Genomic DNA, 18,746 nt, shown 5'->3' on the forward strand with positions numbered 1-18,746 from the left:
AAGCAAAAAATTTTGAACGTATATATATATTTGATTAAATTTTGAGGATAATTATATTATATAGTAATAATACAATTTTTTCCTTTTATATGGGGTTATAACTTGTGAAATGCATAAACTCTTAGCTATAAATGTGTTATAGTATATAATATATAATATGCATGTAGATATGCACATGTGTCACAGTTTTGTTAATAGAAATATATGATTATTTGTTCGTTTATCATTTTGTTTTTATATATATTTTTGAACACCAATAAGCAAGTTACATTAGGAATTCGAATAAATAAGGCGTTCAAAATAACTGATAAAAATCAATTACGTACAAAAAAAAACAATAGTAGCAACAGTTGCGTAACTAATAAAATTTTATTTATTGATGAAAAAAAAAAAAATAATTTGTCAGTTCATGTTAAGAGGGGAAAAGATAGGTATTTAAAAAGTCGTGAAAAAATAAATGATTATATGCTATTTAATCATATAAACCCAAAATTGCAGAATATTGGATTTGCAACAAAATCTACATACAGATATAATTTGAACAGGGGTCATATTAATAGTATATTTAATTTTATTTATTTATTAAAAGGAAATAACCCGAAAAAATATTTCATAACAAGTACACACAAAATGAATAAAAGTGATAGCAATAATTTAAAAAGGTATAATGCAGAGAATGAAGAAAGTGCATATTTACATATAGATCAGAATGTAGGAAGCAAACAAAACGAATACAAACATATGACATCAGAACAAGTGCGAAATAATTTTATTAATTATTTTAAAAATAAAAATCATACAGTAGTTGATAGTGCATCAGTTATACCATATAATGATAATACTTTATTATTTACAAATGCGGGTATGAATCAATTTAAAAAAATATTTCTTGGAAATGTCGACAAAAATAGTGATTTAGGTAAATTAAAAAGATGTGTAGATACCCAGAAATGTATTCGAGCTGGTGGTAAACATAATGATTTAGATGATGTTGGTAAAGATGTATATCATCATACATTTTTTGAAATGCTTGGTAATTGGAGTTTTGGTGATTATTTTAAAGAAGAAAGTATTGAATATGCATGGGATTTATTGACAAATGTTTATAAAATAAATCCAGATAGACTATATGTAACATATTTTGGTGGTGATAAAAATTTACCTAGTTGCCCACCAGATTTAGAAGCAAAAAAAATATGGTCAAAATATTTAGATGAAAAACGTATATTACCATTTGGAATGAAAGATAATTTTTGGGAAATGGCAGAAACAGGACCATGTGGGCCATGCTCAGAAATTCATTATGATAGAATTGGTAATAGAGATGCATCTGATCTTGTAAATAAAGATGATCCAAGTGTTTTAGAAATATGGAATATTGTATTTATGCAGTATAATAAAGATGAAAAGAAAAATATGAACAAATTACCATCCCCTTGTATTGATACGGGTATGGGATTAGAAAGAATAACATCGATTTTACAAAATGTTCAAAGTAATTATGATACTGATTTATTTACACCTATTTTCAAACAAATAAAAGAAATTTTCAATGATATACCTAACTATCAAGGAAAAATTAATGAAGAGGACCCAGATAAAATCGATTATGCATATAGAGTTATAAGTGATCATATCAGATGTGCTACTATTGCAATAAGTGATGGATGTATTCCTAGTAATGAGGGTCGAAACTATGTTATAAGAAGAATAATCAGAAGAGCAGTTCGAGTGGGTAAACAAGTTTTTAATATAAAAAGTAATGTACTATGGTTTTATAAATTAGTTGACTCTGTTTGTAAAATATTAGGAAATTGCTTTAAAGATTTACAAAATGAAGAAAAGGTTAATTATATCAAAAATGTTATCATGCAAGAGGAATTAATATTTAACAAAACATTGGAAAAGGGTGTTGACCAATTTAATAAAATTATTAAAAAATGTCATCAAAAACAAAACAATAGTAATAACCTTTTCAGTGGTAAAGATGCATTCGATTTGTATACCTCTTATGGGTTTCCAATCGATTTAATTGAAATTATGTGTGAAGAAAAAAATGTTAAATTGAATATGGAAGAATTCAATACATTGTTTAAAAAACATCAGCTAGTTTCTGATACGAATAATTTTAAAATAAATAAAATTATCGATTTACCAGTAGAAAAGGCACATGAAATAAAATGTAAGTACAACGTTTTACCTACAATAGATCATCATAAATATAATTGGAACAATACTTTTGAAATCCCCAAAAGTAAAGAAGAAAATAAAGATAACTTAAGGTTGAAATCATCTGTTCAGATTATTTATGATGGTAACTTTTTAGACGAAATAGTGCATACCGATGACGATGCAAAGGAAAGTTCATCAGGTGAAAAAATAGAGAATAAGCAAAAGAAATATGCATTAATTTTGAAGGAAACGAATTTTTATTACGAAAATGGTGGACAAATATATGATACTGGATATATTCAAAATGAATCCATGAAATTTCAAGTATTAAACGTGCAAAAGATGAACGATTATATATTACATATTGGAGTTCTCTTAAATGGTCACATTAAAAAAAACGATGCAATAGAAACTGTTGTTGATTTTGAAAGAAGAAAACTTATAGCTTGTAATCACACAGCTACTCATTTGTTAAACTTTGCCTTAAGAAAAGTTTTAACAGATCAAGTGAATCAAAAAAAAAATAAATGCGATAATAATGGTGAAAAAAAAGAGAGTTCTTTAGAAGATTCTAGTGAAACTAGGAACAAATTGGAAGGAAGCTCAATTTTTAATTGCGACCAGAAGGGTTCTTTGGTTGATGATGAAAAACTTAGATTTGATTTTTCGTTCATTGAAAATATAAATATGGATGTACTAAACAAACTTGAAACTGAAATAAATAATATTGTAAAAGAAGAATTGAATGTATCAGTTAAGACTATGGATTTAAATGAAAGTAAAAAAATAAAAGGAATTCGAGCAATTTTTGAAGAAGATTATGCAGATAAAGTAAATGTTGTTTTTATAAGTAAAAATGCTGATGATGTATTAAATAATTTAGATATTAATTATACTTATCTTTGTTCAATTGAATTATGTGGAGGAACCCATATTGGAAATACAAAATATATTAAAGAATTTATCATTACTTCAGAGGAAAGCATAGGTAAAGGAATTCATCGAATCAATGCAGTTACAAATAAAAAAGCAGAAGAAATAAACAAAAAATTTAATGATATAGTTGCTAAATATAAGCACGTTTTCGATGACCCCAATGAAAATAAATTAACAGATGTACAAAACTACAAAAGAATTTTAAAAGAAGATAAGTTTTTGCCACTCATTAAAAAAAATAAAATATTAGAAGATTTAGAAATAATTGAAAAAGATATTGTCGAAAAAAAAAAAAATGCGCAAAAGGAATTGTTTAATAAAGCAATGAGTATAGGTAAATTATATGCTACAGAAAATAAGGATAATATTTTATTGGATATAAAATTATTTACTGAAATAAATGGAAATCAAAAAGTCTTAGAAAAAGTTGCTCAAGCATATACTAAGGCTAATAAGAACTTAAGCTATTTTTTTATTATTCATGACGAAAACAATACTTATTGTGTTCTTGAAATAAGAGATTCTTTGAAAGGCAAAGGAATGCAAGCAGATACCTTTATGAAGCAAGTAATGGAATCAGTAGAAGGAAATTCTGGTGGTGGAAAAAACAAAGCTTTTGGTTCCTCAGGAAAGGATAAAGGCACAACAATAAAACAAGCTGCAGAAGAAGTAATCAAGAAATATCTATAATATTACGAAGCATGCAAAAATGGAAAACACTTAAATTGTGTATATAATTTATGCGAATATTTATGGTGTAAAACGATAAAACGCAGCTTATTTTAGGCTTTCCATATTACTGTTATGCTGATAATGCATACATATTTATATGTTGCTTGAATAATATTACTGCATATGCGTGAAATTATCAAACATGTTTTTTCTTTTTATACATTTTATAATGTTTTATATTTTTAACATGTATTTCTTTCTATATTATATTTCATTATCGTTAATAAGATTAACGGTAGATAAATGTGTGAACATTTTATTGAATTACAATGAAATTAAAAATTTTAACCTTTTATAATTTATTTGGAACAGTATTATTAAATATAAGATAATGATTCGGTTATTAATTTTTTTCATATAAAGGCATTTGAAGTTTATATAGGCATTCTATATTCCTCATTGCATGTTTTTAAATAATTGTATGGTGATTGTTTACAATAAATTTAGGAATGTATATATAGCTAATTGTTAAGGCTTTTAACAAACTTTAATTTAAAGCTTGAAATTTAGTTTTATATATTGATAGAAAAATCATTGGGGATATAAAAAAATAATAAATAGCATTATTCTGGAAAATAAATACAGCTATTATGTATACAAATTTTTTTTTTAATAATGTAATACTCTCTAAAGCGATGTTGCATTTTTTTAGATAGGAAATAAAGAAGTAGCTAAAACATGTGTGTGCACACTATATTTTAATTATTATATATAAGTTATTTTATTTTATGTTCATTGTTTTTTAATGTTTTTTTATTTTTTAAATATAAAATATTTTATATGTTAGCTATTTATTATGTAGACAGGCATATTGAATAGTAATAAAAGCTAATTGATCCTGAACATGTCAGGTAAAAAAAACGAACTAGCTAATATGTTGTATCTTTTTTATATTTCGAATGGTTTTCAAAGAGAAAATAAAATAGCTAGATTATATTAATTTGTAAAAAATGTATAAATTAAATATTTTTAATAAAATATAAAAATAAATATATTTTTTTTAAATTAAATAATTAAAAGAAAATAAAAATCGCAAGAAATAAGACAAGACATTTACTACCAAAAAATTATATATTATTTAATCGAATATATTATATAAATATAAACTAATATTTTTTTCGAAATATTCTTTGAATTAATGATTATATAAGCTGTCTATATTTCAACGTTTTTGATTTAATTAAACGTTGACTAATTTGTGTGTTATTTTCAAGTTTTCAGCATAACAATAAATGTAATGTTGTTTTGATTTTTTCTTGCTTTTAATTTTTGGTTTTTTCAACTTTATTTTTAATTTTGTTATTTTCGATTTTTTAATTATTATATAGTAAATGAGTTACTATGGGTAATATTAAAGAGTTGTTTGTTTTTTTTTGCCTTTTGTCTGTTGTTTTTCCTTTAATATATTGTGAAAAAAATCATGAAAAAAAAATTCATTTCAAAATAGAGCTACTTGATAACGATTTTTTACTATCAAATGATCACTTAAAGAAAGAAAAAAGCATATTTCAAGGTGGAAATAAATTAAAAATAAAAACCTTTGAAAAAATTCAAGGAAATATTCTTGAGAGAGCCATAGTTGTAGAACAAGTGAACAAACTAAAAAGTGACAATGTGGTAGAAGATGATATAAGTTTAGAAGATTCAAGTGCTGATGATACAGACTCTGATAATGGCGTAAAAAAAAATAATATGAAAGTTATTTCATCTGAAGAATCCGTAGAAAATGATATTCATATGCTACGTAAGGTTTATCAAAAAAAATTGCCGGATATAACTACTACTTATTGTTACATTAGATACACATTTAATCTTAATTTAGAGAAATTAAGTGAAAGTAACAAAAGTGAGATATTTAAGGGAATAGATAGCAGTCTAGATTATACATCTTTTTTACCAAAAGATAAAATTAACGCTACAGAATCCATGCTAGAAAATGAATATGCAAATATGGATAAATCCAAGGGGTCAAATGATTCTATTATATCAAATTTGGAACTAACAAATGGTGATATAGAGACAGAAAATACTAACGAAGAATACATTAAAACTATTGATGATATTATTGGTTATTTTGATGATAATAGTGATACGTTAAGTGTACCAATAGCTATTAAAAATAAATTAATGAATGAAAAAAAAAACCTAGTCGAAAATAATCAGTCCAAAAGATACGAAGATCATGGAATAAACAAAGAACATATGGAAAATGTGGGATTTTATGAATTACTAAAAATGTTAAAAAATTCTTTTTTTATGACAAAAAATCTAAAAAGTTTATCATATAATTTAAACGAGATAAAAGATAATGAAATCGATATTGAAAAAGGGGTTGATGACATTTTTGTAAATTCAATTATTAATATATTTGGTTGTTATGACACACTGAAAAGAAATAATAAAATAGATTCCATTTTCATGAGTAATGAAAATGAAAATGAAAATAATATAAACAGATATGTCGAAATACATGATCATAGTTTTTCTAATATGTTACCTAGACGCAACATATCGAATGAGAATTTTATGAATAGTGATGAAGATGACGAAGAATGTGAATCCTTTTTACAATCAATTTTACAAAATAAAATATTTGAGAATGATTCAAGAGTTTCAGAGAACGAACAAAACATGAATATGGGTACAGAAATGGGTAACCAAGAAGGTACTGAAGGAAATTATTTAAAATCCGATGATTCATTTGATAGTAGTTCAAATTTAAATATACTTAAACCAAGCGTTAGAAAAATGTACAACAATTCTAACAATTTCGATTACAATAGCAATGATAATACAAGAGAATTAAGCACCATGGAAGGAATACCCAGTGATTTAGAAAATATCGAATCATTTACAGAAATATCTGATACAATGAGAAATTATGATATATTAGACGAGAGCGATGAAAGTGATGAAAGTGATGAAAGTGATGAAAGTGATGAAAGCGATGAAACCGATGAAAGCGATGATGAATATTATAACGCGGACGATGAATCTGATGACGAAGAACATGACGATGAAATAGAAGAAAGTATAGAAAATAACGAAGAAATTGGGGACAATATAGAAGAGTCTGAAGATTATATAGCTGACGATGAAGATTATAGTGCTGATGACGAAGATAGTGAAGATGATGATTATACCGATGTGGATGAGGATTATAGTGATGAAGATGAAGACAATAATGATGAAGATGAGGATTATAATGATGTAGATGAGGATTATAGTGATGTGGATGAGGATTATAGTGATGAAGATGAAGACCATAATGATGAAGTTGAGGATTATAATGATGAAGGTGAGGATTATAATGATGAAAACGAGGATTATGGTGATGAAGATGAAAATGATGATGATGATGAAGATGAAGATATTTGGGGTGATAACTCCGACGATGAAGATAGGAGGGAAGTGGATGAAAATGGCTATGATGAAAATGGTAATTTTGTTGAAGATGAAGATGACGCTATAATTCGTACTCAAGTAATTGGAATAGAAGATGCTGTAGGTTCCTTATTAAGAGCAGGTAAAGACAAAATAAAGAGTTTAGGAAAAAGTGATACTGCCAAAAAAATTAAAAAAAATATGAGTATTAGTAATTTATCAGGAAAAGTAAATGGAATTATGGGCAACATTAAGAATGCAACGAAAAAGACAATTAGTAAGCCCAAAATGGAAATTTCAAATGGTATTAATAAACTAAAGGATGGAATGAAAAAGAATGTTAATACAATAAAAGAAAAAAGTAAAAGCTTTTCTGATAAAGCTGCAAAAGCAGGGAAATCTAGCATTAGTCAACTTAAAAATAAAGCTAAAAATAGTATTAAGAGTGTTAAAAAAGGTGGAGATAAAATTGCTAATAAATTAGTGAAAGAAAGTAAAAATAGTTTAGATAAACTTAAAAATGGAGCTAAAAATGGAATTAAGAATGTTAAAAAAGGTGGAGATAAAATTGCTAATAAATTAGTGAAAGAAAGTAAAAATAGTGTAGATAAACTTAAAAATGAAGCAAAAAAGGGGGTTGAAGCAGTTAAAGAAAAAAGTGAAAATATTGTAAACAAAGTTACTAAGGCTGCAAAAGACAATGAAGATAAACTTAAAAAAGAAGCAAAAAAGGGAGTTGAAATAGTTAAAGAAAAAACTGAAACTGCTATAGATAAAGTTGCAAATGTAGTAAAGGATGGAGCAATCAAACTTGAAAATGAAGCCAAAAAAGCAGTTGAAGCAGTTAAAGAGAAAAGTGAAAATGCTGTAGACAAAGTCACTAAGGCTGCAAAAGATAATGAAGATAAACTTAAAATAGAAGCAAAAAAGGGAATTGAATCAGTTAAAGAAAAATCTGAAAATGCCATAGATAAAGCTGTAAATGTAGTAAAGGATGGCGCAAATAAACTTGAAAAAGAAGTAAAAAAGGGAGTTGAAGCAGTTAAAGTAAAAACCGAAAATACTATAGACAAAGCTGTAAAAGTAGTAAAGGATGGTACAAATAAAATTGAAAGTGAAGCAAAAAAGGGAGTTGAAGCAGTTAAAGTAAAAACAGAAAACACTATAGACCAAACTGCAAAAGTAGTAAAGGATGGTGCAAATAAAATTGAAAATGAAGCTAAGACAAAAGGTGATAAGGTTACAAATAATGCTGAAAAATCTGCAAAAAATACTCTAGGAAGTATTACAAAAGAAGTAGAAAAAGGAATAAAAGACAGCAAAACAGGAATTAACACATCTAGCACAAAAATAGATAATAATAAAAAGAGTGATATGAATAAAACTAATGAAGGATTAAATAAAGAAAAAAGTAGTACCAAAGCAAAGGATATATTACCCGTAACTCCCCAAAAAGGTGCTAAAAATACTTCAGTAAATAAAGACTCTAAAAGTAAAGCATCATTATTAAGTATATCTGATGATAATAATGAAAAACCCTTAAATAAAGAAAAAATAAAAAACGAAATAAATAAAATTGATAAAGAATACAAAAAACTGAAAAAAATGGAAAAAGAATTAAATGAAGAATTAAAGACCCCCTCTCCTTCAGACAAACAAATAATTCATGAATTTGACGAATATGAAAAAACAGTTGAAAAAAAAAATAAAAAAGCATAAATAATATAATACATATATTATTTATATTTTTCTTTAATATGTCTTTTTCTAAATATAACTTCATAGTTAATATATGTATGCGTCCATATATTAATACAAATATACATAATAGACGTATTATTTATATGATTTACTTTTTAATGTTTTCATTTTGATGATTCAATGATTTCAAAACATATATTTTAAAATATATAATATTATTACATTTTTTGTTATTTATGATTTTTGTTTTGTTATAATTTGATTTGTTACATGTTCCTTGATAGCTTATTTGCTAAACGATGTTATTTTTCTATATAAACAATTTGTATATGCGAATTATACGCATATATCTTATATTTTATGTAGAACTTATTCTTTAAATATAAATATTAAGTAATAAAAATGAAATGGGATTGTTTGAAAGTTACAGTTTCAGTATCCACTTAATGTCTTATCTTCCTTTTTGTGGATTTAAGAATTAAATAAAAAACAATTGAAATTATATAAGATTGAGAATTTTAGCATATTTCAATTGTTCTACATTCAAAATTATGATTCATTAGACATGTTATATTATGATTAATGCTAATATATTAAACATTATAAAATAATAATATGGATACCAATATGCTTAAAAATTGGTGGTTTATTTTATTATTTAAAATGAAAAATATTTTATTTTTCCAAATAGCTATTATGCCAGTACAAGTTATTTATGTTTGTATTTGTCTAATGTAATTATCACTTGATATTTAAAACGAAAGGGCATTATATTTATAAATAGTGGTATTGTTATCATACTTATTGATAGTGCCGTATTTTGGATATAGAAACATGAGAAATGAACTAGATTATAATATATCCTAAAAATATATTTTACACACATATTATATTATTGTTATGGCTAGTTCATGGGATATGCATATATATTGTGAAATTTTTAATTAAAAAATATGAACGTTCAGAAAAAATTGTATTTTTTAAATAGCTAAAATAAAATTTTTATTTTATTTTTATTGATTTATGAAAATAATAATATATAATCATTTTTTTAGTGTATAGGCACATTTTTTACAACATTTCAGAGTCTATATATTTTGTCGAATATACACACATACTATTTTTTGTGTCTTACTATTCTTAATAGGTTGAATAAAAATTTCGTTTTTTTCATGCGAAATTTCAATAATATATTATATTTTAAATTTTGGCTTTTAACTATATGTTTATATATTGTGCTTATTTAGCGATTTATTATTTTTCCTATTTTAATAATACTTTATTTGCCATTGTAGCTTATTGCTTTTTTAATTGTTATATATTTTACATAATTATACATAATTTTATAATTTTAAAATGATGAAAGCTTGGATAGTATATTGGCTATCGTTTTGCTTGTTTTATTTTGAAGTTGTAAGAGGAAAGAATATTGCAACAAAATGGGATAATTTAAAAAATTTAAATACTGGAAATAATGGGCATATACAAATTGATACTTTAATAAATAAAGGTGTGAGGAATAAAAATTTAGATAAAAGAGCAAAAAAAAGCCATATGAATAAAAATAGTACCAAATTACGTAATGCTAAAAAAAGTAACATAAAAAAAAATGGCATAAGTAGGAATCAATCGTCAAATAATCATACATTTTTAAGTCTAAAAACTAAAGTTAAAATTGATAATGATGATGATGAAAGTGATGGCAATGAAGTTAATAATATAATGCATAATCAAATGAATGTATTAAGAGATATAACAGAAAGAATTAAAGAAGATAAAACAGTTAAAAACATTGGACAAATTAATGTAATAGATATTCCGAGCATTGCCCAGGAAGAACGAAAAATAGACGATTTTTATGAATATGAAAATAAAACAATTCAAAATATTCGAAAAAACAAAGAAAATATTTATAAAATGATAAATGATGATTTAGATATTTTATTAAAGCCAGCTCAAAAGGAATATATGAAGGTGGCAAAAGGTATCAAGGACAATTTATTGCATGAATACGAAGAAATACTTCAAGAAGAATTGTTAGAAGAATGAATATTATCCACCATCATATTCAGCTGTATCCATAAATGCGTATTACATTCCTCGATATATATTTATATATTATTTTTTTAATCACAATAAATTTTGTGGTTATTTAATATATAGTAGATTTTGCAATAGCATTTCTATCTATTTGAATTATCATATTTTTAATCCTTTTATTAGATGAAAAATATATTTCAATAATGGCTATAAATTTGTTATAAGTTATGTACTTATGAATCGTTGTGTCTAACTAATAATTTGGTTTCATTCGGAATATTTTATTTTTTTTTTATTATAAAAATATGTGGAGTTTTTTTTGTGATTAATTTATCCAGGTTGTATTATTTTCTATGTATGTGTGTTTCTCTCTTTTTATTTGATGATTATTATAATTTGCAATTTATTATAAATTATTTTTTAATGTTGTTATAGATAATTTTGTTTATATGCATAAACATATGTATATTGTACTATTCAGTGTATGAACATATATTATAGCTACTTTGATGATGATGCTTTTTTTTATCGTTTAAAACTGTTGAGTCTAAGAAATTGCACAATATTAGTTACACTGGGGATTAACACAAATTTTTCCTACTCTATTTTCATCATTTTTCCAGGTATTAAGTTTTAATAAATCTTCAATCCAACTAGTATTAAGAACATCGTTATTTTCTGTTAGAAGAAAAGAGGACAAATGATGTATTATTATATATCAGCATATTGTTATAATAATTTTCGTTTTCTATATTTGCTATTACTCATTATTTTGTAGTGTAATGGAATTCCTGAAAAAAAAAAGTTAAATACGAATAGGATTAAATAATAAAACTGTTATAGTTGATATACAAACGGATATGTAAACATAAAATTGGAATAAAATTGTGTAATTATGTTAAATGTATATTTACTTATTGAACAATCGGGTCCAGCAAAATAATTTTCTTTAAATTTTTTGCATACACATGTAATAGATGAATAGGGAGAATTATTTGCATTCTTGATATAACAATCGGATCCATTTTTACAATATGACAATATGGCGTCTTCATTTGTTACTAGAGAGCATAGTGTATAATTGCAGGATATATCTAAAAGGTGTTATTAATTTATGTATAAATATGTACAATATATGTGTGGTATATACTTAAAAAGAGGGGATTGTGTATTTTAAAAAATTGGTAATTTACTATTAAGTTGTAAAAGGAATGAGAAAAACATAAAAATAATAATCCGATTATTCATTGCTTTGAAAATAAAAGAAAAGCATATGATAATAGATTTATATATTTATTGGTATTTAATTGGTTCTTTACTTATTTTTTTTAAAAGTTAAAATGATAACACATTTTATTTACACATCTTTTAATTATAAAAGTGTTTTTATTTTTTTTTGGAAAAAAGGATATTTTTTTAATTAGAAAATAAAAAATGTGTATCATATAATTAAAGGAGACAAAAAATATATGTATACCCCTATTTAAAAAAATGCATAATTTTTAGTTTCGTTCTTAAAAGGTGGTATAAACATTTTCCAAAATAAGAAAGTTAATTCTTAGTAAATATATTTCTTAATATTTTGTGTAATAGCAGTAATGAATTTGATAGGAATATCCTTAATATATTTAAAAATGAACTAATAAATGTAGTTATTTTTTCATTTTTTTTTTGTTTATATTTTCTTTTTATTAAATCGGTAAAACGATTTTGAATAAAAAATGTTATATACATATGTGTATATATTAATGTCTAATTCATTGAATTGAAATCGAAAAAGATGAAAAAATATAATATATTATGTACATTATTGAAAAAATAAAGTATTTAATAGGTACAATTAAAAAAATATCATTAAATAATTGAAAAAAAAATAAAATAATAGGTGAAGAGTATTCTTGTATATGGTTTAGTTCCTAATGTGATTATATGTGGCCACATAATACTTATTTGAATGGGCATGTTGAAAAGTTTGAAATATTTTAATGAAGTTTAACATAATGGAAACAAATATCATTATGATTTTATTTTATATGACTTTATTTTTTATCATTTTATTTATTTTCTCGGTTAACCTTTTCATTAGTTAAGTCAAATTGGGTTGCTTTTTTTATTAAACATATATACTACTTACAAAAAAATGATAAAAAATTAATAACTGGTTGAGGAAAAATATGCCTAATTTTGGTAATATTATGTTCCCCTAAAAAAATAGGGTATTTGCCATGGTACCTAAAGAAGTAAAAAAATAAAAAGATATATGAAAGTAGGAAAATATTAATAAGAATACAATGAAATATATGAAAATATAGAGGTGTATATATTTGTGTGATATTGTTTTATATGGACATACCAATGGAAGTAAGGATAGAATCATTTAGTAGTGTTTCTACACAATTTTGTATTCTCTTTTTTGCATCTATTTTTCCAATATTTTCTAAAAGGATTTCTTCACGTGTTTTTTTCATTTCATTACTTAAATTTTTGTTATATAAGCTTGTTAATTTTTTAATACTCTCTAAAGTTTCATCAGTATTTTTTTTTTGTTCATCAAAGTCAAGTAGCTTTAAAGGGTTAACCCAAATGTCTTTATGTAAATTTAAAAGCATATTTTTTTCTAATTCATTTTTTCTATAATTAATAACTATTGAATAATAATTTCTATTCAATCCATGAACTAAAGCAGTTAATGTTGGCTTTGTTAAATATCCAATGTTTGATGTTGTTTGTCTAGGTTCTTGACCTAACATAAGTATATGAGGATTAATTAATCGAAAGCAATCGATAACAACTTTTCCTTTAACTGATTGTATTGGATCAACAACAACACCAATTGTTCTTGGATTTAATTGTTCAAAACTTTTTTGAGTATTAACATCAGTTCCAGATAACCAACATCCAAAACCAGGGTGAGAATGGTACCATCCAACAACCATTTCATGCCTTCCTGTTTTTTTTAATTCTTCTAACATATTAGTTTGATATACTGGATCAACAGCTTCAACACTTACACTATTACCTGACTGAGGCATAGCAAATACATCCACAATCCTAATGGTATATTCATCTACAATTTCACCAAGCATCAGTCCCATAACTTCCATAGGAACTCCGGCCTAAAAAAAATAATTAAAAATATATATCATTATAATATTTTATAAGAAATGCATTTTCCCTTTTCTGTGATAAGATATACACAAATGATGAGCATGATCCGTTCATAATGTAAATGGATTAAGATAAGAGCATATGTGCAATTAGATGAATAAAATATAGTTTTTTGAAAACATATGAAAGGTTGTTATCATATTTTATTTAATTTTTGTTTGTGATTACTCGTCCATGCTTCAAAATTTTAAGAAGAGCCAAAGGGGAAATATAAACTTGTTCACTTGTATCGGCTAATGGCTCATTTGACATTCCATTGCCGTCGGAAAAGGAATAAAAAAGTTCACGTAATGAAGAAGGAATTCCAGCCATTTCTTTTAAAAAAGTTTGTAGGATTTTTTAAATTGTTAAAATATGTGCATGCAGTGATAAATATACTGAAGTTTAGAAATAGTTTTGAATAAATAGAAAAATATTAGTATTGCTTATATATATACTTCACATAATATGAGTCATCATGCTTGCACGCATATATAAATATAATAAAAGAATGATGTGTATTTTTATAAAACTGTTATTTTTAATTGGATATTTCTATGGTAATGTTTATGTTTGAAAAAAATATGTTAAATCAATAAAATAAGTATGATATATAATATATTTATTAGATAGTTATATCCAAAATATGTAGCATATTCTTCCACCCATTTTATTATAAGCACATGTAAATATTATTTTACAAGTGAATATAAAAAGAAAAAATAAACTTGAAATTTTTTGTGTTTTTCAAAAATATAAAAATAAAATATGAAAAATTCAAATTTGGTTATGCGTAATGTATAGTATATGCAGAGGGAATTTATATATGTAAAAAAAAAAGCAATATTGAAAAAAATATGCATATGCTTAATATTTAATTATATACAAATGTAGCGAGCAATAATTAAATTATTTCCATAATAATTTTCTATTTATAAATTTTAAGTAATTCATATTTTTAAATAAACTTTATTTTTTTTTCCATTATTTTTTTTTTAGTATAATGTGTTATTAGCAAGGGCGTGTAAATTGGGTGTATGCCTTTATTATATATATATATAACAAATTGCTATGCTTAAAGTGAAATGAATTATAATAACAACCAAAAAAGTATACCTTATATAAGTGTAGGAATTAATAACTATACTTAATTTATATTAAGCTGTTATATATTTTACTACAGTGATAGCATATTAGTGTAAGTAGTACTTTTCCTTTTTGTTTTTTTCTAGATCAGTATCATACCAATTTAACAATAAGAAAAATAAAGTATGTGTTAACATTAATGGATAATTTTGTTCATATTGATAGACATACATATGTATGTAAACGAAAGGAATGTATTATTATTAAAGCCATTGAAACAAGTTGACCTTATCTATATTCATATATGCATTCTTATTGTCCTTAATCTATGGTATTCATTTAGAGCATCTTTTCTATACACTATTTTACAATTAAAGTGGGTAAAGACCCAATAAGCTCATGTGGAAAAAACAAATGATGTAATGTAAGAATAGAGTCGAAAAATTTAGGAAAGAGAAACTGTAATAAAATTAGGTTCTATCCCCAAAAATATAAAAATCATTATTTATTTAAAATATATATTTAAACCAAAAAATATAAGTTTTAAAAAGATTAATAACAATTATATATGTGCACATTAATAAGAAATATTTATTCAAATATTTAAAATAACAAGGAACGCAAAAAAAAAAAAGAAAGTGGTAACAAAAATAAAAGCATCATTATACAAATAATAATAAAACCTGATATATACATAAAGAGAAGGTTTAATTTTGTTTGATTATATGCATTGAGATTTAATATATTATTTGATTTAGAATATGAAAAGATAGATAAATAAAATAATACAGTGATGTTATGAATGTCTGATCGTTCACAATGTGCTCGTTTTCGTAATATTTATATGATATGTAATAGTGGTATCTTATTTGTTTATTTTTTTTTTTTTTTATAAAAAAGGTATATCTTCATTCAAATGTTTAAATGGGATAGTTTAATTGAAAATTCCATGAATGCCCATTTTTGGTTTACAGTATATCTATTCATCAATAATAAAGTATGTTCCTGAAAAAAAAAATATAGTATACATTATGAAAAGAGGTGCAAAAATTTGAAAATAATGTGAAAAATTGTTATGAATATAAGGGTGGAAACAAGCATTGATAATTGTTATCACTAATATGATTTCTATTGGAGTTTTTGGTTGTTTTAATTTTATTTATTTTTTAAATTGTTATTTTTTTCATGTGCATACCATTTAATTTTTGCTCCTTATCCTTGACACTGTCATATTTATTAATTCTTGGTCTATAATTAGTTGGATCTCTTCTAAAAGTGACGTCAATGATTTTTAAGAATTTATTCATCCCTGCTACTAATGTTTGTGGAGTGTTAGCAACAGTATTAACTCCGGCTTGTCCGTCAAAAACAATAACATGATCAGCAAGATAAGTAGCCATTATAAAATCATGTTCGACAACAAAAGCTGTTTTATTAGTATTAAGTATAAATCTTTTAATAATTTTGGATACAATTATTCTTTGTTCTGAATCTAAATAAGCTGATGGTTCATCGATTAGATAAATATTAGTGTTTTTTGCTAAGGTGATGATAATTGCAACTTTTTGTAATTCTCCACCAGATAATGTTAAAACTTGATTATCTAATATACCATCAATTTTTAATGGTTTGATTATTTCATTATTAAAATATGGATCTGTATATAAGCCTTTTAATTTTGACATTAGTAATTGCCTAACTGTACCTGTAAATTTTGCTTGTATTTGTTGGGGTTTATAAGAAACACTTAAGGATTCTAAAAATGATAAACTCTCTACATTATCCGGTTTAATAAGGCCAGCAAATAATCTTATAAATGTACTTTTTCCACTTCCATTTTGGCCTAATAATACAAAAATTTCTGATTCTGAAAAATTTCCTTTATCTACAGTTAAAGTAAATGAGCTCAATGTTTTTACCATTTTAGGATATGTATAAAAATGTAATCTTTTTTTATCTTCATCTGTTACATCTTGATCTGTAGCTAATTTAAAATTTAATGATTCTTCTCGTATTCTTAAATTATCCGTTGGAATAAAACCATCTAAAAATACATTAATTCCTTCTCTGACAGAGAATGGTGATGTAACAACACCATATGCACCTGCCTTTCCCCATAAGCAACAAACATAATCACTTAAATAATCTAATATCGATAAATCGTGTTCTACTACTATTATATAATTATCATGTCTTACTAAACCGTGTATAATTTTTGCCATAGATATTCTTTGTTTTATATCTAAATAACTACTAGGTTCATCAAACATATATACATTTGTTGTTTGTCCAATAATAGATATTAATAATGCAAACCTTTGTAATTCTCCTCCACTTAAGTCTTCAACATTTCTATCAAGCAAATGGTCTAATTCTAATACTTTTATATATTTATCTTTTTGATTTAATTTATCTTTTTTATTTATAATTTCTAATATGTTTCCTTTAACCTGTTTAGGTATTAAATCGACATTTTGTGGTTTAATAATAGGTGATAATTGTTCTTCTAATAATTTTGTAAAAAAAATTTGTAATTCACTACCTCTGAAAAATGCTAATATATCTCGCCATTCAGGAGGACTATCAAATTTTCCTAAATTTGGTTTTAATTTTGATGATAAAATTTTTAATGCTGTTGATTTTCCAATACCATTTGTTCCAACTAATCCTAATATTTGTCCTAATTTTGGAACTGGTAATCTATGCAATTTAAAGGTATTAGGGCCATATCTATGTACAACATCTTTGTTAATATCTTTAGGTAAATTAATAATAGTGATTGAAGAAAATGGGCATTTCTTTACACATATACCACAACCTATACATAGCATTTCACTGATAAATGCTATTTTTGAGCTATGATCAACTTCAATACAAAATTTTCCTGTTTTTACAATTGGGCAATTTTTTTTACATTCTAAATGACATTTTTTGGGTTTACATTTATCAGTACTAACGATGGCAATTCTTAATTTGGATGCTTCAAGTTTGTTTTCTTTATATAAATCTTCTTTGTTTTTTTTTTTCATTTTGTTGGATTGTTTCTTTTATAATGTATGCGGATTATTTTGTCGGTATTGCTACGATAAATGAATAACCTTACGAAGATCAATATATTTTTTAATTAAACATAAAATGATATGTAAATAAAAACTGAGAAGTGTTTAACTATTTTTTGTGTAAAAATTATTGATTTAGTTACTATTGTGCAATATATATATCTATCTGTTGAATAATTTTGTGTGTTTTTTGGCTATTTTAACGTGATTATACGGGATGTACAAATGTTGGTTCGTTTGCTGCAGCACATACATATATAGAGAGAGAGAAATATAGAAAGTGAAAACTATATGCACAGTGGGAATGGTTGATGTTGCTTGATCAGAATGTAATTCGGCTATACATAAGAATTTTTGATTTTCTACAAACTTCTTAGTATGCCCTATTTATTATCATATAAAGGTATCGTAGTTTTGTTTTATATATTTATTCAAGCGTAAAGCATATTTTGTAGTATTAAATAAAATGCTAAGGATATGAAATACGAG

At 24.5% G+C, this 18,746-nt stretch overlaps 6 protein-coding genes across 6 annotated transcripts; 3 read left to right on the forward strand and 3 right to left on the reverse strand.

Moving 5' to 3' along the window:
• Window positions 1–204: 204 nt before the first annotated feature.
• On the forward strand, window positions 205–3,798 carry PCHAS_1143100 (alanine--tRNA ligase, putative; the record flags this gene model as incomplete). The annotated part of the gene is made up of 1 exon (XM_737784.2): window positions 205–3,798. The coding sequence occupies one exon, from the start codon at window positions 205–207 to the stop codon at window positions 3,796–3,798; it is 3,594 nt and encodes a 1,197-aa protein (XP_742877.2).
• A 1,383-nt stretch (window positions 3,799–5,181) lies between these two features.
• PCHAS_1143200 (secreted ookinete protein, putative) lies at window positions 5,182–8,943 on the forward strand (the record flags this gene model as incomplete). Its single annotated transcript, XM_737457.2, has 1 exon — window positions 5,182–8,943. One exon carries the CDS (start codon window positions 5,182–5,184, stop codon window positions 8,941–8,943), a length of 3,762 nt encoding a protein of 1,253 aa, XP_742550.2.
• A 1,338-nt stretch (window positions 8,944–10,281) lies between these two features.
• On the forward strand, window positions 10,282–10,974 carry PCHAS_1143300 (conserved Plasmodium protein, unknown function; the record flags this gene model as incomplete). The annotated part of the gene is made up of 1 exon (XM_016798729.1): window positions 10,282–10,974. The coding sequence occupies one exon, from the start codon at window positions 10,282–10,284 to the stop codon at window positions 10,972–10,974; it is 693 nt and encodes a 230-aa protein (XP_016654102.1).
• A 556-nt stretch (window positions 10,975–11,530) lies between these two features.
• PCHAS_1143400 (conserved protein, unknown function) lies at window positions 11,531–12,213 on the reverse strand (the record flags this gene model as incomplete). Its single annotated transcript, XM_016798730.1, has 4 exons — window positions 11,531–11,643; window positions 11,730–11,756; window positions 11,880–12,059; window positions 12,159–12,213. 4 exons carry the CDS (start codon window positions 12,211–12,213, stop codon window positions 11,531–11,533), a joined length of 375 nt encoding a protein of 124 aa, XP_016654103.1.
• Window positions 12,214–13,168: 955 nt separating this feature from the next.
• PCHAS_1143500 (26S proteasome regulatory subunit RPN11, putative) lies at window positions 13,169–14,445 on the reverse strand (the record flags this gene model as incomplete). Its single annotated transcript, XM_016798731.1, has 3 exons — window positions 13,169–13,197; window positions 13,319–14,081; window positions 14,302–14,445. The coding sequence occupies 3 exons, from the start codon at window positions 14,443–14,445 to the stop codon at window positions 13,169–13,171; spliced, it is 936 nt and encodes a 311-aa protein (XP_016654104.1).
• A 1,732-nt stretch (window positions 14,446–16,177) lies between these two features.
• PCHAS_1143600 (ABC transporter E family member 1, putative) lies at window positions 16,178–18,227 on the reverse strand (the record flags this gene model as incomplete). The annotated part of the gene is made up of 2 exons (XM_016798732.1): window positions 16,178–16,203; window positions 16,394–18,227. The coding sequence occupies 2 exons, from the start codon at window positions 18,225–18,227 to the stop codon at window positions 16,178–16,180; spliced, it is 1,860 nt and encodes a 619-aa protein (XP_016654105.1).
• Window positions 18,228–18,746: the final 519 nt, after the last annotated feature.

This window comes from Plasmodium chabaudi (genome assembly GCF_900002335.3).
Source record: "Plasmodium chabaudi chabaudi strain AS genome assembly, chromosome: 11".
Classification (NCBI taxonomy): domain Eukaryota; phylum Apicomplexa; class Aconoidasida; order Haemosporida; family Plasmodiidae; genus Plasmodium; species Plasmodium chabaudi.